Source organism: Bombina bombina, chromosome 3, assembly GCF_027579735.1.
Source record: "Bombina bombina isolate aBomBom1 chromosome 3, aBomBom1.pri, whole genome shotgun sequence".
Classification (NCBI taxonomy): Eukaryota; Metazoa; Chordata; class Amphibia; order Anura; family Bombinatoridae; genus Bombina; species Bombina bombina.
In genome coordinates, this window is record NC_069501.1 from 264,045,444 (window position 1) to 264,069,098 (window position 23,655).

Here is a 23,655-nt window from a genome sequence, read left to right on the forward strand (position 1 = left end):
ATAAATATTTACGCCATATCTTATGGTAAATTTTTCTGGTCACAGGTTTCCGAGCCTGTATTAATGTATCAATAACCGAATCCGAAAACCCCCGCTTAGATAGAATCAAGCGTTCAATTTCCAGGCAGTCAGCCTCAGAGAAATTAGTTTTGGATGGTTGAAAGGACCCTGAATTAGAAGGTCCTGCCTCAGAGGAAGAGACCATGGTGGACAGGACGACATGTCCACTAGGTCTGCATACCAGGTCCTGCGTGGCCACGCAGGCGCTATCAGAATTACCGATGCCCTCTCCTGTTTGATCCTGGCAATCAGTCGAGGTAGCAACAGAAATGGTGGAAACACATAAGCTATGTTGAAAACCCAAGGGGCTGCTAATGCATCTACCAGCACCGCTCCCGGGTCCCTGGACCTGGATCCGTAACAAGGAAGTTTCGCGTTCTGGCGAGATGCCATGAGATCCAGATCCGGTTTGCCCCAACGACGAATCAGTTGAGCAAATACCTCCGGGTGAAGTTCCCACTCTCCCAGATGAAAAGTCTGGCGACTTAGGAAATCCGCCTCCCAGTTCTCTACGCCTGGGATGTAAATCGCTGACAGGTGGCAAGAGTGAGACTCTGCCCAGCGAATTATCTTCGAGACTTCCAACATCGCTAGGGAACTCCTGGTTCCCCCTTGATGATTGATGTAAGCCACAGTCGTGATATTGTCCGACTGAAATCTGATGAACCTCAGTCTTGCCAACTGAGGCCAAGCTAGAAGAGCATTGAATATTGCTCTTAATTCTAGAATGTTTATTGGAAGGAGTTTCTCCTCCTGAGTCCACGAACCCTGAGCCTTCAGGGAATTCCAGACTGCTCCCCAGCCTAGAAGGCTGGCATCCGTTGTCACAATCGTCCAATCTGGTCTGCGAAAGGTCATTCCTTTGGACATATGAACCGGTGACAACCACCAGAGAAGAGAATCTCTGGTCTCCTGGTCCAGATTTAGCAAAGGGGACAGATCTGAGTAATCCCTGTTCCATTGACTGAGCATGCATAGTTGCAGCGGTCTGAGATGCAGGCGCGCAAATGGCACTATGTCCATTGCCGCGACCATTAAGCCGATTACCTCCATGCACTGAGCTACTGATGGGCTTGGAATGGAATGAAGGACACGGCAAGCATTGAGAATCTTTGATAACCTGGACTCCGTCAGGTAAATCTTCATCTCTACAGAATCTATAAGAGTCCCTAGAAAAGGAACCCTTGTGAGTGGTAACAGAGAACTCTTTTCCACGTTCACTTTCCACCCATGCGACCTCAGAAATGCAAGAACTATCTCTATATGAGACTTTGCATTCTGAAAACTTGACGCTTGTATCAGAATGTCGTCTAGGTACGGAGCCACCGCTATGCCTCGGGGTCTTAGTACCGCCAGAAGTGAGCCCAGAACCTTCGTAAAAATTCTCGGGGCCGTGGCTAACCCGAAGGGAAGAGCCACAAACTGGTAATGCCTGTCTAGAAAGGCAAACCTTAGGTACCGATAATGATCTTTGTGAATCGGTATGTGAAGGTAAGCATCCTTTAAGTCCACTGTGGTCATATATTGACCCTCTTGGATCATGGGTAGGATGGTTCGAATGGTTTCCATCTTGAACGATGGTACCCTTAGGAATTTGTTTAAGATCTTTAAGTCCAAGATTGGTCTGAAGGTTCCCTCTTTTTTGGGAACCACAAATAGATTTGAGTAAAATCCTTGTCCCTGTTCCGATTGCGGAACTGAGTGGATCACTCCCATGATTAAGAGGTCTTGTACACATTGTAGAAATGCCTCTCTCTTTACTAGGTTTGTTGATAACCTCGAAAGATGGAACCTCCCTTGTGGAGGAGAGGTTTTGAAATCCAGAAGGTATCCCTGAGATATAATCTTCAACGTCCAGGGATCCTGCACATCTCTTGCCCAAGCCTGGGCGAAGAGAGAAAGTCTGCCCCCCACTAAATCCGTCTCCGGATAGGGGGCCCTGTCTTCATGCTGTCTTAGGGGCGGAAGTAGGCTTTCTGGCCTGCTTGCCCTTGTTCCATGACTGGTTGCCTTTCCAACCCTGTCTGTAACGAGCAGTAGTTCCTTCCTGTTTTGGAGCGGAGGAAGTGGATGCTGCTCCTGCCTTGAAGTTACGAAAGGCACGAAAATTAGACTGTTTGGCCTTTGGTTTGGCCCTGTCCTGAGGAAGGGCGTGGCCCTTACCTCCCGTAATGTCAGCAATAATTTCCTTCAAGCCGGGCCCGAATAAGGTCTGCCCTTTGAAAGGAATGTTAAGTAGCTTAGACTTGGAAGTTACATCCGCTGACCAGGATTTAAGCCAGAGCGCTCTGCGCGCCTGTATGGTGAATCCGGAATTTTTAGCTGTAAATTTGGTTAGATGTACTACGGCATCTGAAACAAACGCATTAGCTTGCTTAAGGGTTCTAACTTTGCTCAAAGCCTCATCCAATGGCTCTGTGCGAATCGCCTCTTCCAGAGACTCAAACCAGAATGCCGCTGCAGCCGTGACAGGCGCAATGCATGCAAGAGGCTGCAAAATAAAACCCTGTTGAACAAACATTTTCTTAAGATAACTCTCTAACTTTTTATCCATTGGATCTGAGAAACCACAGCTATCCTCCACCGGGATAGTGGTACGCTTGGCTAAAGTAGAAACTGCTCCCTCCACCTTAGGGACCGTCTGCCATAAGTCTCGTGTGGTGGCGTCTATAGGAAACATTTTTCTGAATATCGGGGGAGGGGAAAAAGGCACACCGGGTCTATCCCACTCCTTACTAATAATTTCTGTAAGTCTTTTTGGTATAGGAAAGACGTCAGTACACACCGGTACCGCATAGTATCTATCCAACCTACACAATTTCTCTGGGATTGCCACCCTGTCGCAATCATTCAGAGCCGCTAATACCTCCCTTAGTAACACACGGAGGTTCTCAAGCTTAAATTTAAAATTTGAAATTTCTGAATCCGGTCTCCCCGGATCAGAACCGTCACCGACAGAATGAAGCTCACCGTCCTCATGTTCTGCAAATTGTGACGCAGTATCAGACATGGCTCTCGTGTCATCAGCGCGCTCTGTCCTTAACCCAGAGCTATCGCGCTTGCCCCTCAATTCGGGCATATTATATAAAACTTCTTTCATAACATTAGCCATATCATGTAAAGTGATTTGTAAGGGCCTAGATGTACTTGGCGTCTCAATCCTACGCATCTCCCGAGCGGGAGACGCAGGTACTGACACGTGAGGAGAGTTAGGCGGCATAACTTCCCCCTCGTTGTCTGGTGATAGTTTCTCTATCGGTACAGATTGACTTTTATTCAAAGCAATATCAATACAATTGGTACACATCGTTCTATTGGGCTCCACATTGGCTTTTGAACATGATGAACAAACAGTTTCCTCTGAATCAGACATGTTTAAACAGACTTAGCAATGAAACTAGCAAGCTTGGAAATCACTTTCAATAAGTTTACAAGCAATATAAAAAACGCTGCAGCGCTTCAAAAATACAGATATAATTAAACAATTCTTAACAAGAAGTGTAATATTAGCAGAGAATTGCACCCATTAGCAAAAGGATGATTAACCCCTCAATACCCAAAACGGATAAAACGGATATCAATTAAGATTTAACGCTTTTAATCACAGTCAAGCACACTGTCACAGATCTGCTGTGACTGATTACCTCCCTCAAATGAATTTTGCAGACCCCTGAGCTCTCTAGAGACGTCCTGGATCAAGGAGGAAGAAGCAGGAAGACTGTGCTAGAATTATAACTGCGCAACAAGGCGCTAAAACAAGGTCCCTCCCACTCCTATCACAACAGTGGGAGCCCTGATATAACGGTTTCCATGCTGAAAATATATGTCAGCCATGTGGAAAAAAATCATGCCCAAAGAGATTTATCACCAAAGTACCTCACAAAAACGAATAACATGCCAGTAAACGTTTTATTAAAAAATAACATTTTCCAATGTCATGCAAAATTATCACTAAGCCTGCTACCAGTCGCTACCACTGCAGATAAGGCTTAAGTATTATTTCAGTTTTAACAGTATTTTCTTAGTCAAATTCTAGTCCCTAGAAAATAACTTGACTGCGCATACATTTATCAGCCTGATACCAGTTGCCACTACTGCATTTAAGGCTGTACTTACATCATACGGTAACAGCAGTATTTTCTTAGTCAATTCCATTCCCAGAAAATAATGTACTGCACATACCTCATTTGCGGAGGACCCCGCATGCTATTCCCAGTTTCTGAAGTTACCCCACTCCTCAGAATGTCGAGAACAGCCAGTGGATCTTAGTTACGCCTGCTAAGATCATAGAAAAAAAAACGCAGGCAGTTTCTTCTTCCAAATACTGCCTGAGATAGGAAAACAGCACACTCCGGTGCTATTTAAAATAACAAACTTTTGATTGAAGAATAGTTAAGTAAAAACTCCAGCTCCTCTCGCGACCTCCTTCTTTGTTGAGGGTTGCAAGAGAATGACTGGGTATGACATGTGAGGGGAGGAGCTATATAGCAGCTCTGCTTGGGTGATCCTCTTGCAACTTCCTGTTGGGAAGGAGAATATATCCCATAAGTAATGGATGACCCGTGGACTGAACACACTTAACAAGAGAAACAAAAGTTGAATTTTCAGATTACTCTTTCAATTTGCTTATGTGTCTTATGTTTTTATACACTTAGAAAAAAAACAGTTCATTTGTGCCACTTGGTTCGGACAGTTGTGTACAGTTTATTTTATTTAAAATAAATAAAAATTGTTTTCCTGTTGCAGTTTGGGCATTCAGGCTCAAAAACGTTCACCCATCACTATGACAGAACATGCAATTTTAAACAACTTTCCAATTTACTTCTATTATCAAATTTGGTTCATTTTTTAGTATCCTTTGCTGAAGGAGCAACAATGCACTACTGGGTGATAGCTGAACAAATCTGGCGAATCAATGACAAGATGCATATATGTGCAGCCACCAATCAGCAGCAAGCTCCCAGTAGTGCTTTGTTGCTCCTGAGCCTATCTATGCATGTTTTAAACAAAGGATACCAAGATAACAAAGCAAGTTAGATTATAGTAGTAAATAGGAAAGTGGTTTTAACCCCTTAACCGGCACGTCCTACAAAAAACGGTCGGCAACGACCAAGGACGTGCCTGGCACATCCTCAGGGGTTTTAAGCACTGGATGCGACTGTGATCGCTTCCAGCCACTTTCAGGGTATTGCATTGATGCCTCGATATTGAGGCATCCTGCAATACCCTCTGGTAAGCAACCGATGTGGCCCTCTCTGTATCGGCCAGCGATGGTGCAGATCGTTGGTGGTGTGGGAGGGATAGGAGGGAGGCGGCCCATCCCTACAGGAGGTCCGGTGAGTGCTAATTAGAGGTCTGGGAGCGGGTGGGACCACTACACTACGGCACATGTTAAGTGAAAGGGAAGGAGGGAGAGGGGGGGGCAGCTACACTACAGAAAGACAATGTTTTTTTAAATTTATTTTTTATAAAAAAAAAATAAAATAAAAATTGGCTTTTTTTAAAGTGATCTCACCCTTTAATGTAGAGCAGATAATGAGAACAAGGTAGCTACAGATTTTACTTCTGGCTCCTAAGTTTTTGTTTTGCAAAGCTTTATTTGGGAAGTCTAAATAACATTACAGGAGCTACGGAACATCCGAAGCTTTACATATGTACAATATGATAGATTTAAGAACAGTACTTAAAAGTCTTTTCAGTAATCTGTGTAGCTTCAAAAGGTCTCAGAAGCCTACTAAACTATAGTAATGTCCTTGTCCGCCCGTAGGCGGATATTGTCTTCAGGTCAAATGTCCAGGCTCCTGCAATTTGTGGGCTTTATGCAATGGTTTTAACTTTTCTTTTTCCTTTTAACATATGAACCTAAAAACAATGAATTAACAAATGTGAACTTAACAAAAATTTCAGTTTGCATTCTTTACATTTTACACATCCATATTGGATAAGGGGGGGATAGTCTATAGGGAAGAATGGGTGGAGCATAGGGGGGGTGGGGTCAAGGGGAGGGGTCTGGGTTCATCTTGGTGGATGTGGGGGAGGGAAGAGTATGGGGTTGGGGGAAAGTCTAAGAAAGTGTCGTGGACCGCCACAGGTGGAGAGGTACAGTCGTTGTGTTTGGTTAATGAGCTCTGTGTTAGAAGGAAATAAAATGAGTTGGGTGGGCTGAATGAGGGGGGGGAAGGGGGGTATGCTTAAAGTGGGATATCTCTCCATGTTAGAGACATGTATTCGTGAATGTCAGGTTTCCCTATCTTGGTGTAGTGGTATCTCTCGAGTTGTAGTTGAGTGGTGACTAGGGTTTCCCATTCTACTTTGGAAGGTATTGTCTGTGTCTTCCATTTCTTAGGGATCAGAGCTTTGGCTTCATTGAGCATTATGATGAATAGGGACTTATGTTGGTGATGAAACTTCGGGAGATCCAAAAAGAGTAGGGTTGAGGCTGTCGGTTGGATAGAAAGGCAAAGTTTTTTGTTAATCACGTCGAACACCTTGCCCCAGAAGTCTCTTATTTTGGGGCAGCTCCACCATATATGTAACATGGTGCCCTCTTCTCCGCAGCCCCTCCAGCATTTTCCTGTTGTGTTAGGGTATATCTTTTTTACTCTTTGGGGAGTCAAGTACCATCTACTTAAAAATTTATATTGGGTTTCTTGAGTTCTGGCCGAGATTGAGCATCTTTTTGTTATATCAAAGGCTTTGTGCCATGATTTGGGGTCATGTTCCTGTCCTAGTTCCCTATGCCAACCCTGTACATACATAGGGAGGTTGTGTAAGCCCCCCCCCCCGAGCAATATTTCATAAAGTTGAGAGATAAAGTGTTCAGTTGGGATGGGTAAGGTGCAAAGTTTCTCAAACGGTGTGAGTGGTCTGAATAGCAATGATTTGTGTCTGTGTGTTGTTACATAGTGTGAGAGTTGAGCACAGCGGAACCATGATGTGAAGAGGTCCTGGTCCCATTCTCTAAGTTCTTGTTGTGTTTTGAGTTTATTATTGGAGAGGGTATTGTTTATCGATAATTTGTTTAAGGGTAGGCCACATTTAACTTGTCTCGTAGGGGTTTGGATGTGTGTGGCTGGGTTGTCTCTAACCGGAGTAAGAGGAGAAATTGGTGATGAGATATGCGTCTGAGTAGCTGCAATTTTGTCCCATGTCATCATTGTCTCTTTAAGAAGCGGGTATGCCTGTAGTTGTGTAGGGCGGTGTTTCTGAGATATCCACGCTAGGGATCCTACATTGTGACATTGGAGGATATCTAAGTCTAGTTTTATCCAAGCCTTGTGTGTTAGATTTTGACTCCATTCTATTATGTGTTGTAGAGAGATAGCCTGACAATATGTATGTATTGTCCCCCCCCCCCCCCTTGGATCGTGGCCTGTACAATGTGTTTTTATTTATTCTGGGTTTAATACCTTGCCAGACAAAATCTTCCATTGCTTTCTGAATGTTCTAGATGTGTGGAGTGGTTGGTGTCAATGGGATGGTTTGCAGGATATATAGGATGTGGGGTAGTGTAAGGAATCCACTTCGCATTTTCCACTTGTTCCATGTTTTCACAAGTCAGCTGATTTAGGCTATTTAGGTGTTCACCTGTGTGCAAACAGGTGCTTAGTTATTTTCCTTGTAGCAGTTTACAGCTCTCCTGCTCAATGCAGCTACTCGCCTAAATACCAAGCTCTCTCTTTTGGATTACAATTTGTTCATTCAAAATAGAACCAGTTTTTCCTACTGCAAGTTTCTACAATGTTACCTCTCTAAGAAACCAGCTACAAATTATCTGCTGCTTGTTGCTTTATATCGATCTTTGCTACACACAGCCAAGCCTCTCTCACTAAATGGCAGTCTCACTGTAACTGAACAAACAGGATTGGCGTAACATTCTAACTTGGTACATTGCTGAACTGATTTCAACGATCTATAGTAAGTTGGGACTGTTTTCCTCTCACTCCTTACCTGCAAGCACAAGATTTGTTTGTTTCTCAGCGTCTGATACTTTTGTCAGATCTCTCCGCTTGTGCCGCTGTCACTCAGCACATTGACTCCTCCCACACATATTAAATATACTAAAGTTTCTTATGCATCCAGTACTTATCTCTCACATTTGGGACTTCCTTTACTTTATGTAAAGAACAATATAGTATACCTGAAGCCTTTTGTTCTGCTTCCTGTTATTTACCAAATTTGATAACAGAGACAGCTATTGAATTTATACATTACTTTATTTACAAATATTAATTTCCTTTCACTTTCAGGCATACAGTCTATGCTATTTAATAGCCTGTTTAAGAAAGTGATACAAATACATTTTTTCTCAAGTCTGCAGTTGTGATCTTTTGCTCCTTCTTCATCAGGCATTACATAATAACTAAGCCTCTCATATGGATCCAGCAGACCTTCCTAATTTAGTCTATAACCTTTCCCAAAGGGTAGACAAACTCACTAATGGTTTGAGGGAGTTGAGGGTTGAAAATGAAACTTTAAGAAAAGTTATCAAGGACATTGCTCCAGCTAAACAACAAGGAACTGAATCAACTGTTGAACCTCATATCTCTCCACCGGATATCTTCAATGGCGATAGATCTCTATACCGCCAGTATAGGAATGCTTGCCTTCTAACTTTCAATTTAAGGCCTCACACATATCCAAATGATAGAGTGAAGGTACTTACCATGATCACTTATTTACGCGGCGAACCCCGCATTTGGGCTGATACCCTATTCGAATCCAATAGCCCATTATTATCTTCTTTATAGTCATTTCTTGCTGTAATGGATGAATTATATTCTGACTCCAATCTACAGCTTACAGCAGAAGGTAAACTCAGAAAATTGAAACAAGGCAATCGGCCTGTTGAATCATACATTACAGAGTTTAAGCTATATGCTATAGATAGCCAATGGAACTCCATTGCGTTAAGGAACCAGTTTCGTCTGGGCCTGTCTGATAATGTAAAGGATGAGCTGGCTCGAACTGGACTTCCAGATTCCCTGGAAGTCCTAATCCGACTCTCCATGCAAATAGACCGCAGGTTGAGAGAAAGAAGATCAGAAAGGCAATTTGGGGAATCCACACCTAAAAGGTCGAGTCTTACTAACCCTCAGCCAGTCTCCCAGCCTACAAGATCTACCAACCCTGAGGCAATGGAAATTGGTTTCATGCGTGGACCACTTTCTTCCGAAGAAAGATTCAGACGCAAATCCAGAGGTTTATGCATGTATTGTGGTTCTCCTTCCCACTCTATCAAAGATTGCTCAACACTACACAAGAATAAGAACAGTAAGCCATATTACAATTTGAGTTCTATGATTCTGCATGACCAACCTGTTCATTGCCTTTTACCTCTCTCATTACAGTGGGACTCCAAGACCATCAAGGAAGAGGCCATAATTGACACTGGAGCTCAAGCAAACTATATTGATGTTTCCCTTGTCACTAAGAATAAAATACCTCTGATTAAAAAAATGTCTCCTGTTTCCATTCGGGTAGTAGACGGCACTGAAATTTCCTCAGGTCCTATCTCTCATCACACGATTCCTATTCTGGTCACCACTCATGAATCTCACCAGGAATACATCACATTTGATGTTATCTCTTCTCCTCTCTTCCCTATTGTTTTGGGGTTACAGTGGCTGCGCTTACACGAACCTGTCATTTCGTGGAATACTTTGAGGTTGCATTTCTCTTCTCCCTTCTGTAAACAATCCTGTTTCCGGGACATTCCCCTACTACAATTGTCAGAAACTACGCAAATACCCCTTGCCTATCAGAAATTCACAGAAGTGTTCAGTAAAAAGGAAGCAGACTGCCTACCTCCACATCGGTCCTACGACTGTCCCATCGAACTTAAGCCTGGCACCACTCCACCTTTTGGTCATCTTTATCCACTCTGCCAACCAGAGCTGGACCATTTGAAGACATACCTGGATGAAAATCTAAAAAAAGGCTTTATACGCCCATCTGTTTCACCGGCTGCTTCAGGATTCTTCTTCGTTAGGAACAAGGACAACTCTCTACGCCCTATCATTGACTTTAGAGAATTAAATAAAATCACAGTGAAAAATAGGTACCCCTTGCCACTTATCCCTGAACTTATTGAAAGGCTTCAACATGCAACTATATTCACCAAATTGGATCTCAGAGGGGCGTATAATCTTGTCCGGATTAGAGAAGGTGACGAGTGGCTCACTGCGTTTCGGACCCGCTATGGTCTCTTTGAATACCTAGTGATGCCCTTTGGCCTAACGAATGCACCCGCCACGTTCCAATACTTTGTCAACAACATTTTCCACGACCTTCTTGACATTTGCGTAGTAGTGTACTTGGATGACATTTTAATCTACTCTAACAGCCTTGAATAACATATAAAACATGTGAGTTGGATACTCTCTAAACTTCAAGTACATCACCTTTACGCAAAATTAGAAAAATGCGTATTCCATACTACTCAAATCGACTTCCTTGGCTATACCATTGGTCCACATGGAATTAAGATGCAAGAAAATAAAGTCGACGCAGTTAGAGACTGGCCACAACCAAAAAATAGAAAGGACCTGCAACGTTTCCTGGGTTTCAGCAACTACTATAGGACGTTTATCAAAAATTTCTCCCTTAAAACCAAACCACTGACCAGACTCACTAGCACTTCTATTCCCTTCCAATGGAATGCTTCAGCTACTCAGGCCTTCAATTCATTAAAAGATTCATTCACTTCAGCACTCATTTTACAATTCCCAGATCCCTCACTTCAATTTGTGCTCGAAGTGGATTCTTCTGACTATGCACTTGGCGCTGTTCTATCCCAAAGAAAGTCTTTAACCCAACCACTCCATCCAGTGGCTTTTTACTCCAAGTCCCTTTCTCCTGCAGAGATTAACTATTCTATTGGTGATAAGGAGCTCCTCGCCATTAAAAGGGCATTTGAGAACTGGAGACATCTTTTGGAGGGTACGGAATCCCCAGTCATCATCTATACTGACCACCGCAATCTAGAGTTTCTGCAAAAAAATAAAACCCTCTCTAGCAGACAAGTTCGTTGGAGCTTATATTTTAGTAGGTTCAATTATCAAATTATATATAGACCTGCTGCCAAGAACGGCAAGGCTGATGCCCTCTCCAGACGAGATCCAAGACTATCTTTTCCTTCTGAACCTACGAGCATTATTCCTGCCGACAAATTCCTCGGTCTCCTACCAACTTTTAACAAACGAATACAAACAGCTCTTCGCTCTGACAATACTATCCCATATGGACAGCTCACTCTGCGAAATAATTTATACTTCCATGGAGATAAAATATATGCTCCAAATATGCTCAGAAATGATCTGATTAAGCAACACCACGACCCACCACTACTTGGTCACCCTGGTATAAATAAAACAAAGGATCTCCTTTCTAGAAGTTATTGGTGGCCAGATATGTATACCACTGTGAAAGATTATATCCAAAACTGCACAGTCTGTATTACATCTAAAAAGGACAGAAATAAACCCTATGGACAACTTCTACCGATTGACATACCTGAACGTCCTTGGTTTCACATTGGAATGGACTTTATTGTTGAACTTCCTACTAGTTCTGGTTTCAATACCATTTTAGTAGTCACTGATATTCTCACTAAAATGGCTCTCTTTATTCCATTCCATAAAGTACCTACTGCTTCTGAAACTGCACTTCTGTTTCTTAATACTGTTGTTCGTCTCCATGGACTCCCCAGTATCATAACCTCTGATAGAGGTACTCAATTCACCTCAAAGTTTTGGAAATCCCTATCAGAACACTTACAAATTGATCATCGGCTGAGTACAGCATTTCACCCGCAAACCAACGGGCAAACCGAAAGACTAAATCAATGGCTCGAACAGTACCTCCGGTGTTACTGCTCCTATCATCAAGAAAAATGAGCTGAATATCTATATTTAGCAGAATTTTCATACAACAACTCTACCAATAGTACAACTAATCTCTCTCCCTTTTATGCTAATTATGCATATCATCCACACTTTAGGATTCTTGACGACACTCCTGTGAATTCACCTGGAGTGGATGACCTCCTAAGAACTATTGTGGAAAATTTCCATCTTCTAAGGAAAAACATTCAAAACGCACAATCCTCTCAAAAGAAGTATTATGACTTACGTAGGAGACCTGCTCCAGCATATGCAGTCGGAGATAGAGTGTGGCTTTCCACTAAAAATATAAAAATTCCAGTTCCCTCAAAGAAGCTTTCTGGTTTGTACATTGGCCCTTTCACGATTACTCATGTTATCAATGTTAACGCAGTCACTCTGGACCTACCTCCTTCAATACCTATCCACCCAACCTTCCATGTCTCGCTTCTTAAACCAACTACTAACACTAGCTCTACTTCCATCGTTCTCCCTCCTCCAGCTCTACCCTTGGATTCTGATGTCTTTGAAGTCCAAGACCTCCTTGACTCCAGAATTTGCAATGGGGAATTGCAATACCTCGTAAGGTGGAAGGGTTACTCTCCTGATGAGGATACTTGGGAGCCACATAACCTGATTAATGCACCTCGCCTCCTCTCCCGATTCCACAGACGTTACCCTACGAGACCCAGGCATCAAGCCGAGGATCGGCTTCCTTGAGGGGGGGCATATGTAAGGAATCCACTTCGCATTTTCCACTTGTTCCATGTTTTCACAAGTCAGCTGACTTAGGCTATTTAGGTGTTCACCTGTGTGCAAACAGGTGCTTAGTTATTTTCCTTGTAGCAGTTTACAGCTCTCCTGCTCAGTGCAGCTACTCGCCTAAATACCAAGCTCTCTCTTTTGGATTACAATTTGTTCATTCAAAATAGAACCAGTTTTTCCTACTGCAAGTTTCTACAATGTTACCTCTCTAAGAAACCAGCTACAAATTATCTGCTGCTTGTTGCTTTATATCAATCTTTGCTACACACAGCCAAGCCTCTCTCACTAAATGGCAGTCTCACTGTAACTGAACAAACAGGATTGGCGTAACATTCTAACTTGGTACATTGCTGAACTGATTTCAACAATCTATAGTAAGTTGGGACTGTTTTCCTCTCACTCCTTACCTGCAAGCACAAGATTTGTTTGTTTCTCAGCGTCTGATACTTTTGTCAGATCTCTCCGCTTGTGCCGCTGTCACTCAGCACATTGACTCCTCCCACACATATTAAATATACTAAAGTTTCTTATGCATCCAGTACTTATCTCTCACATTTGGGACTTCCTTTACTTTATGTACTGAACAATATAGTATACCTGAAGCCTTTTGTTCTGCTTCCTGTTATTTACCAAATTTGATAACAGAGACAGCTATTGAATTTATACATTACTTTATTTACAAATATTAATTTCCTTTCACTTTCAGGCATACAGTCTATGCTATTTAATAGCCTGTTTAAGAAAGTGATATAAATACATTTTTTTCTCAAGTCTGCAGTTGTGATCTTTTGCTCCTTCTTCATCAGGCATTACAGGTAGAATGTTCATTTTTACTATATTGATTCTACCCAACCATGAGAAGGATTTTCTCCGCCACCCTGAAAGGTCTGAAATGATTTCATCTTTAATTTTTTTGTAGTTAGACTCTATGATTTCCGGTAAGGTCGGTCTGATAGCGATTCCTAGATATAGGAGTTCCTTACGTACGACTAAGGGGACAGGAGCGTTGGATTCATTGATGTTAAGAAGCTCAGATTTATTGAGATTTAGATGGAAGTTGGAAACAATGCCATACTGCTCCATCTCCCTCAGTACTTCTGGCAGTGAATATAGAGTGTTTGTGAGTGTGAGTAAAATATCATCTGCGTACATAGCTAATTTGTACTCTGTGTTGTGTACTTTAATTCCTGTGATAGAGGAATTTGCTCTTATTCTGCTACCTAGGGGTTCTATCGAAATGGCGAACAAGACAGGGGAGAGCCGGCATCCCTGTCTTGTTCCATTCGTGATCGGAAATGAGTCTGACAGGACACCGTTTACGTATATACTGGCGTTTGGTGTGGAGTATAATGCTAAAATCCATTTCACAAGACCAGGACCGAAGTTCATCCTCTGAAGGGTGGAAAGCACAAAATGACCAGTTAACTCGGTCGAACGCTTTCTCCGCGTCAGTTGAAAGGAGCGTAAGGGGGATGGATGATATTTTAGCATGGGATATCAATTGAATGACTTTTAGGGTATTATCTCTTGCCTCCCTGTGTGGTATAAAACCCGTTTGATCCGTTGAAATTAATTTTGGTAAGAATGTATTGATTCTATTTGCGATTAATTTAGCCAGGATTTTGATATCGGAGTTTAGTAAAGAGATTGGGCGGAAATTTTCTGGTTTTATGGGGGGTTTGCCAGGTTTGGGTAGCACCACTATGTGGGCTTCTAGCATATAACTTGGAAGTGGTGTTGTGTCTTGGATTGCATTAAATACTTCGAGTAAATGAGGGGCAAGTATGTGAGCAAATTTTTTATAATATTTGGAATTTAGTCCGTCTGGGCCTGGGCTTTTACCTGTTGGTAAATCTTTAATAGTTTGTAAAATTTCAGTGAGTTTGAAGGGCTCATCTAGAGAGGCCCTGTCGTCATCTGAGAGACATGGCAGCTCTACTTTCGAAAGGTATTTTTGTGTCTGGGAAATGTCCTCTTTGGTACTCTGTGGGTCATCCGAATCTGTATGATTCGGTTTTATGTTGTAGAGAGTCTTGTAATAATCCCTGAATAAATTTGCTATGCTGTTCGCATCATAATGGGTAACATTCTTGGGGTCTTTAATTTCATGGATATATGTTTTAAGTTTTTTACGTGCCAGGGCTCTGGCTAATAGTTTGCCTGCCTTATCTCCCTGTTCATAAAATGTTTGTTTTAAGAGAAGTGCTTTCTTTTGTTGCTCCACACATAAATGTGCTGTCAATTCTGCTCTGGCTTGTGTCAATTCTGTCATAAGATTAGTGTCTGTAGAGCTGTTTTTATGCCGTTGTTCTAGTTGGGAGATCAACGTTAGCAAGGAATGAAGCTTCTCTCTTTTTAAGTCTATTGTGTTTAGCTCTGATCTTTATAAATTCCCCACGCATTACACACTTATGTGCTTCCCATGTGGTGGTTAGGGGGAGGGTGTCTGTCTTATTTAATTGGAAGTACTCTAGAAGTGTTTTGGTGAGATCTGCAGTAGTAGTGGGGTCGTCTAATAGTGTGTCGTCCAATTTCCACACGAAGGTGGAAATCGGGGATTCCGGCCAATGGATCTTGCAGGATACAGGGGCATGGTCTGACCATGTAATGTTTTGTATGGTACAGTCCGAGACGGTAGTAAGGCCCACTGTGTCTGAGTAAATGTAGTCTATCCTGGTATATTTATTATGGGGGTGGGAGTAGAAAGTAAAATCTTTAGTGTTTGGGTGTGTTATTCTCCATACATCATGCACTACCATATCCCTCAGGTATTGTGATATCTGTTTAAGGGTCTTGGGTGATATGCTGGAGGAGCCATCAGAGGTATCTAGTTGAGGGTCTATAGGGACATTAAAGTCTCCTCCAATGAAGAGTGCACCTTTTTGAATTTCCTGAATTCTTTGTGTCATACATTTGAGAAATGTAGCTTGTGCCGTATTCGGGAAGTACAGATTAACAAGTGTTATTGGTCTATTATACAAGAGGCCTACTATTATGATATACCGTCCATCAGGGTCTTTCTCTATTTGTGTGTGCTTGAAGGGGATCCTTTTATGAAACAATATTACCACCCCCCCCCCCACAAAAAAAAAAAAAAGCCAAATTTTTTAGCAAACTGGGTAGTGGCAGACAGCTGCTAGTACCCAAGAAGGCGGCAAATAGGTAGAGGGGGGAGGGTTAGAGAGCTGTTGGGGGGGGTACTACACTGCAGAATAATTATATAAAAAAGACTTTCTGCCAGTATTTAAGATGGGGGTGACAATTGAGAGGTGGGGGAGGGAAGAGAGGTGGGGGAGGGAAGGTAGCTGTTTGAGAGGGGTCAGGGAGGGATCAGGGGGTGGGATGTGTCAGGTGGGAGGCTGATCTCTACACTAAACCTAAAATTAACCCTACAAGCTACCTAATTAACCCCTTCACTGCTGGACATTATACAAGTGTGGTGCGCAGCGGCATTTAGCGGCCTTCTGATTACCAAAAAGCAATACCAAAGCCATATATGTCTGCTATTTCTGAACAAAGGGGATCCAAGAGAAGCATTTACAACCATTTGTACCATAAGTGCACAAGCTGTTTGTAAATAATTTCAGTGTGAAATGGTGGCATGAAATATAAAAAAAATGTGCCTAGATCAATATATATATATATATATATATACATATATATACATATATACACACACACACATACATACATACATATATACATATATAGATATATATATATATATATATATACATACACACACACACACACACACGTGTGAAGGGTTATTCAGGGATTCCTGACAGATATCAGTGTTACAATGTAAAAAAAAAAAAAAAAATGGTTTGGAAATAGCAAAGTGCTACTTGTATTTATTGCCCTATAACTTGCAAAAAAAGCAAAAGGACATGTAAACATTGGGTATTTCTAAACTCAGGACAAAATTTAGAAACTATTTAGCATGGGTGTTTTTTGGTGGTTGTAGATGTGTAACAGATTTTGGGGATCAAAGTTAGAAAAAGTGTGTTTTTTTTCAATTTTTTTCATCAGATTTTATAATTTTTTACATTTCTTTCAATTTTTATAGTAAATTATATGATATGATGAAAATAATAGTATCTTTAGAAAGAACATTTAATGGCGAGAAAAACAGTATATAATATGTGTGGGTACAGTAAATGAGTTAGAGGAAAATTACAGCTAAACACAAACACCACAGAAATTTAAAAATAGCCCTATTCCTTAACGGTAAGAAAATTGAAAAATGGTCTGGTCACCAAGGGGTTAAAATTGCATGGTCTAATTCTGAGTTTAATTACTTTAATGTCCCCTTTAAGTTGTGCAGAAACATTGAATGCTGATTTTGGGTTGATGTAAGCTAGATTTGGGAGTAACTTTGGTTTGGTTCTTATGCCCTGAATTGAGATAAGGTAGCTGGAGATGCTGTGCTCTTCATGCCAGTACACTTCCCACTGTCACAGCTTGGCAAGTAGTCCTGTCAGAAGCAAGCGGATGCAAGAGGCAGATTTTTAGCTCTGCCTGTGTTAAGATGGTTGCAATGGGCGGGTTTAGTTAAACTTGTGTGTTCCCAACTGATAAAAGTGCTTGTGATTAAATAACACTGTCCATGATAGAGTGGCTGGCAGTGGTGAGATAGGTATACCCTATCCCTTACAGTCTGGCTTGCAATCTTCCAGAGAAAAATGTGGAATTCTGTAGTAAATGATGCAACAGATGATAGTTAATGTTTACGAGCGGCATGCTTCAGCACTTGGCAGCTCTTAGCTGAGAGAATAGAGTTTCTGTCAGTCTCTTTGCGGTATAGGGTAGACTGTAGGTATCCATTACTCTTATACAATCTTAAGTCCAAAAAATCAATCTGGTTTTGGTCATAGGACAACTTGAATCTCACCGTGGTATCAATTGAGTTAAAGAGACAGTCTAGTCCAAAATAAACTTTCATAATTCAAATAAGGCATGCAATTTTAAACAACTTTCCAGTTTACTTTTATCACCAATTTTGAAAGCTAAACCAAGGTAGGCTCATATGCTAATTTCTTAAACCTTGAAGGCAGCCTCTAATCTGAATGCATTTTGACAGTTTTTCACCACTAGAGGGCATTAGTTCATGTGTGTCATAGGTTACATTGAGCTCACGTACGTGGTTACCTAGGAGTCAGCACTGATTGGTTAAAATGCAAGTTTGTCAAAAGAACTGAAATAAGGGGCAGTTTGCAGAGGTATAGATACAAGGTAATTACAGAGGTAAAACCTGTATTATTATAACTGTGTTGGTCATGCAAAACTGGGGAATGGGTAATAAAGGGGTTATCTATCTTTTTAACCCCTTAAGGACCGGGCATTTCAGACAAAGACTTCTTTAAAAGACCAGAGCATTTTTAGCATTTTTGCCATCACTACATTTAAACAGCAAAAAAACTTTTTTTTTATATTTACCTATCAAAAAAAATAGTAGACAAGTATTAATCTAGGCCCATTTTGGTATATTTCATGTCACCATTTCACCACCAAATGCGATCAAATAGAAAATCGCTAACTTTTTCACAATTTTAGGTTTCTCACTGAAATTATTTACAAACAGCTTGTTCAATCATGGCACACATGTTTGTAAATGCTTCTCTGGGATCCCCTTTGTTCAGAAATAGCAGACATATATGGCTTTGGCATTGCTTTTTGGTAATTAGAAGGCCGCTAAATGCCGCTGCACACCACACTTGTATTATGCCGAGCAGTGAAGGGGTTAATCAGGTAGCTTGTAGGTTTAATTTTAGCCTGACACATTCCACCCCCTGATCCCTCCCTGACCACTCTCAAACAGCTCTCTTCCCTCCCCCATCCTCCAAAGGTCACCCCCATCTTAAGTACTGGCAGAAAGTCTGCCAGTATAAAAATAGGTTTTTCCTTTGTTTTTTTAAATATATTTTCTGCAGGGTAGTATCCCCCCTTACCTCCCAACCAGCTCTCTAACCCTCCCCCCTCTACCTATTTGCCCCCATCTTAGGTACTGGCAGCTGTCTGCAAATTAGGCAAAACATTTTTTTACAAATTTGAAATACCCATTTTTCTGTAGTGTAGCTGCCCCCCCTCAATACCCTACCCCCTCCAGGATCCCTTTCCGTCAACAGATCCCACATAGGATCCCCCTCATTGCCCTTCCTCCCTCCTTCAATGACGCAGCTTTTTTTTTTTTCATTCCCTGTAGCATGGCGTAGCGGTCCCATCCGCTCCCACCCTCCTCCTGCCCCCTACAGCGATGGGCCGCCCACCCACCTCCCTCCTTACCCTCCCACTAACGATTGGCACCACCGCTGTCTGATGCAGAGAGGGCAACAGAGTAACTCTGCAAATCTATTTCTGCAGTGCCCCACTCGTGGGGCATGCAGAAATAGTGCAATCTTGCTATTTTTAGCAAGATTGTGGCAGAGTGAGTCCCAGGACCGCAGCGATGTACAGGATACGTTGCTGGTCCTTAAGAGTGTAATGACCAGCGTCGGGTTACAGGGTACGGCGCTGGTTGTAAAGGGGTTAAACAACAAAAATTCTGTTGTTGATTGTCCCTTTAAGGCCTGATAGTTTTACCTTTACAACATATAACATGAGATACATTATATTCTGTTTTGTAACAGCTATTTTACCTGAAAATTATGTTGTTTACTCTGGGCACACCCAGGCAGTGATGGATTTGCTCGTGTTTTCAGTTCTCTCAGCTCAAGCTGGCCTTTGGAGGTGTACCCAAGTTCATCTATTACTCCCACCAATAAGACACCTTCAAGTTCCCTAAACACTGGAAACTCACGAACATTGCCACCTAACAGAGGAGACAGTGATAGCTTTAAAGACCAAAGCAGAAAAGTATAAAAGGTAAACATGATGTTTACCTTAGAAGTCTTGGTTAAAAATCTGCTGGTCAAAAGCAAAGTGAATACCAAGTTTGCTTGATTGAGTCTCAAACAGCAGAAGCTATATTCACTTATGTCTTATTATGCTGAATATATTATTAAATGACAAAGAAAATAGAAAAACAAGATAGTTTGACTTACTAATAGAGTTGTAACATCTAGTCATCTTGAAAAGCTAGAAACATGTATCCTATTACAAAGGACAGGCAAAAGAAAAAGATACAAATAATGTCTAGTTTATAATCACTGAGATTATGATGAGAAAAAGGAACCAGGTGGGCCTTCACATGCAGTCAACAGTCAAGATAAAGAAAATATGTTTTTCGGAAGAAGAAAAAAAAAAAAAATCTTTGTTTATTTTACTTTCATTTGTAATGATATTAATAATGACCATAGTAGTATTAGCAGTTGAAAGGTAAGTGCTATAAAGCAAAACCACTTTTCTTTCCAATGGCATGGAGAGTCCATGAATCCATTCAATTACTAGTTGGAATTCAACTCCTGGCCATTAGGTAGAGGCAAAGAACACCCCTGCAAAGCTTCAAGTATCCTCCCACTTCCCACAATCCCCAGTCATTCTTTGCCTGTGTAACATTGTAGGTGATGTGCAAAGAAGGTGTCTGAAGAAATCACGTTGTTAATCCTTTAATTATTATTATCATTTATTTGTATAGCGCCACTAAATTCCGTAGCGCTGGGTACAATGATAGGGGTATACAATGACAAAGATTTGTGATAAAATACAAAACATAACAAATCTAGTACAGGAGGAAGAGGGCCCTGCTCCGGAGAGCTCACAGTCTATAGGTTTAGGGTGCAGAGGAGTGGCGTATTTAGGTTTTGTGCTGCCCTAGGCATGCAAAATTCTGCTGCCCCCCTCCACCCCCCATCCCCTAGGATTTAGGCTGTTTTTTGGTCCTATTTTTTTTAGGAAATTTTAAATATATATTAATTTTATTTGATCAGATTTACTTTGTTCTGTTGGTATCCTTTGTTGACAAGCACGTGTACATATGCTCAGCAGCAACAAAGCACTTCTGGGAGATAGCTGGTGATTGGTGGCTACATATATATGCCTCTTGTCATTGGTTGACCAAATGTGTTCAGCTAGCCCCCAGTAGTGCCTTGCTGCTTGAGATCCTTTGCAGGGGTTAAACACATAGTTACATGTATTCAACAGTGCAATAATAAAATGCTCTAACATAATAGAGCAGTTACTTTTTGCACTATTGTGTCCCAGGAGCTGCTGAATAACAGTATGCAATATTAAAGTAATTACTATACATAATGTTAGCTACTGTATGTAAACAAATATTATTACTGCACCACCCTTAATACCCTAAACATATTTCTCAATTTCTTCTTTCAGAGCAGTTTACAATTTTTATTCAATTTGAGCAGTGAAAAGCTCCATGAAAACACCAAACTGTTTGAGGATTAAATTATACACATTAACCCCCCAACTTTATATATTTCAGATTTAAAAGTTCATGATATTTGGGCACTGAAACACAAACCATTAGATTATTAATAAAAGTTATTCAGCTCTTTTTAGCCTCTGCCTGCACAGGGAATAATTACTGTGAGTTTCTAACAACCTCAGTCTCCCACTGCACTCAACTGGTTAACAGTTTCGGATGTGTAGTGTTAACCAGACCATGACCCAGGGGGAGGTGGAGGGGGTACATTTACAAATTGAATAGCTTGAAACTTGCCACGCTCTCAGCCAGTATGCAGGTCCTGGCTCTAAATACACGCTCTTCTAGCTGGTGTGTGGAGAGAGACTGTTATTGGCGGAGGTGGGGTAAGTCAGTCTTCATCAAATTCCACTCACAGCTCCTACCGTGTGCCGCATGTAATGCTTCTGGACTCTATCTCGGCTCCTTCATAGACTGTGCAGGCAGTAACACTCACACCATTCTCCCCTCCGCTTTCCCTACAGTGCTAATTTGAAGGGGAGCATGCTGAAAAGAAGCCGGTTGCCGTGTACTACATTCCTAGCATTGTCATAGTACCCCAGCCTACAGAGGCTCTAAAATGTGCCGCCCCCTCACAAGTTGCTGCCCTAGGCCCGTGCCTTGTCGGCCTAGGCGGTAATACGCCCCTGGTGCAGAGACATAAGGTTGGGGTAGCTTGTTACATCGGTTGTAGTTGCAGCAGTGAGTCAGGTAGTTCACGTACATGTATTAGTTTGGTTCGGATGAGGGATGAAGGAGAGATGGTAAGCCTCTAGGTGAGTTTTCAAGGAGCGTCTGAAGCTATACAAGGCTGGAGAAAGTCTTATGGAGCGGGGTAGAGTTCCAGAAGACAGGAGCAGCACGTGCGAAGTCTTGGAGGCGGGAGTGGGACGTAGAGATAACAGGGGTGTAGAGACATAGGTCAGAGGTTGATCGAAGAGGACGGGATGGGGAATATTTCACGATGAGAGAGGAAATATAGTTGGGAGTTAGACTGTTGAGTGATTTGTAAGTTAGGGTTAATACTTTAAATTGTATTCTGGGGTGTATGGGGAGCCAGTGTAGAGACTGGCAGAGTGGAGCAGTTGATGTAGATCGGCGACTTAGGTGGATGAGTCTAGCAGAAGCATTCATAATAGATTGGATGGAGGAGAGGCAGTGTTTGGAAAGGCCATTTAGGAGTAGATTGCAATAATCAACGCGTAACAAAATGAGGGAATGAATAAGTATTTTTGAAGTTTTTTGAGTAAGGAAGGGACGAATTCTGGAAATGTTGCGTAGGTGTGAACGACAGGATTTGGTAAGCGCTTGTATATGTGGGTTGAATGCGAGTTGTGAGTCTAGTGTGACCCCAAGATAGCGGACCTGGGGTGAGGTGTTGAGAATAGAGTCTCCAACCGTCAGAGAAATGTCAGGTGTTGGATGTCTCGAAGAGGGGGGGATAAGAAGCAGCTCAGTTTTGGACAGTTTGAGTTGGAGGTAGTGTGAAGACATCCAAGAGGAAATTTCAGAGAGACAGTCAGAAATCTGGTTGAGTAAAGAGGGAGAGATATCAGGAGAGGAAAGATAGATTTGGGTATCATCAGCATATAAGTGGTACTGGAATCCAAAGGAGGCTATAAGTTTAACAAGGCAGGATGTATAGAGAGAGAAAAGCAAGACAGAGCCTTGCGGTACTCCAACTGAGAGAGGCATAGGATCACAAGATATGGTGTTTAAGGAAACTGAAAATGAGCGGTTTGAGAGATACGAGGCAAACCAGGAGAGGGCTGTGTCTTGGACGCCAAATGAATGTAGCATTTTTAGGAGAAGAGGATGATCAACTGTGTCAAAAGCTGCAGACAGGTCAAGAAGAATTAGTAAGGAGTAATGGCCCTTTGCTTTAGCTGATAAAAGGTCATTTGTTACTTTAGCAAGAGTGGTTTCTGTTGAGTGTTTAGGGCGGAAACCAGATTGTAGTGGATCAAGTAAGAAGTTAGTAGTGAGAAATTGAGTTAGCCGATTATAGACTAGTCATTTCAATGATTTTGAAGCAAAGGGAAGGAAGGAGACCGGTCGATAGTTAGAAGGCGTGAAGGTGATCAAGCGAGGGCTTTTTTAGGATTGGTATGATTGACACATGCTTGAATGTGTCAGGAAAAGTGCCAGCGGTGAGAGATTGGTTAAAGAGATGAGTTAGGGTAGGGGTTAGTGAAGCAGAGAGAGAGGGAATAAGTTGTGAAGGAATAGGGTCAAGTGGGCAGGTTGTGAGATGAGCCAAGGGTAGGAGTGTAGGGACTTCTTCCTCTGTTACAGCATAGAATTTTGTTAATAGAAGGGGTGGGTAGGATTTCTGAGTTTCAGGGGTGTGAGGTGCAGATCTCTTTTCTAATGGTGTCAATTTTATTTTTGAAGTGATCAGCAATAATTTGAGCAGTGAGGTTGGTAGAGGGCGGGGGTGCAGGCGGACGTAGAAGGGAGTTAAAGGTTGAGAACAGCTTTCCTGGGTTGGATGCATGAGATGACACAAGGGAGGAAAAATAGACTTGTTTGGCCAGGCTGTGCGCAGGTTTGTAGGACTTACGGGTGAATTTATAATGCTGGAAAGCA

The 23,655-nt window shown here is 41.9% G+C and overlaps 1 protein-coding gene across 1 annotated transcript in view; it reads right to left on the bottom strand.

Annotated features, from left to right (window-relative positions):
• EXO5 (exonuclease 5) overlaps positions 1-23,655 on the bottom strand; it is a 70,565-nt gene that overhangs the window by 8,978 nt on the left and 37,932 nt on the right. Inside the window, exon 5 of the mRNA XM_053706292.1 lies at positions 19,346-19,518. Within this exon, the coding sequence (XP_053562267.1) occupies positions 19,346-19,518 (173 nt within the window). The remainder of the gene's footprint in view (positions 1-19,345; positions 19,519-23,655) is intronic.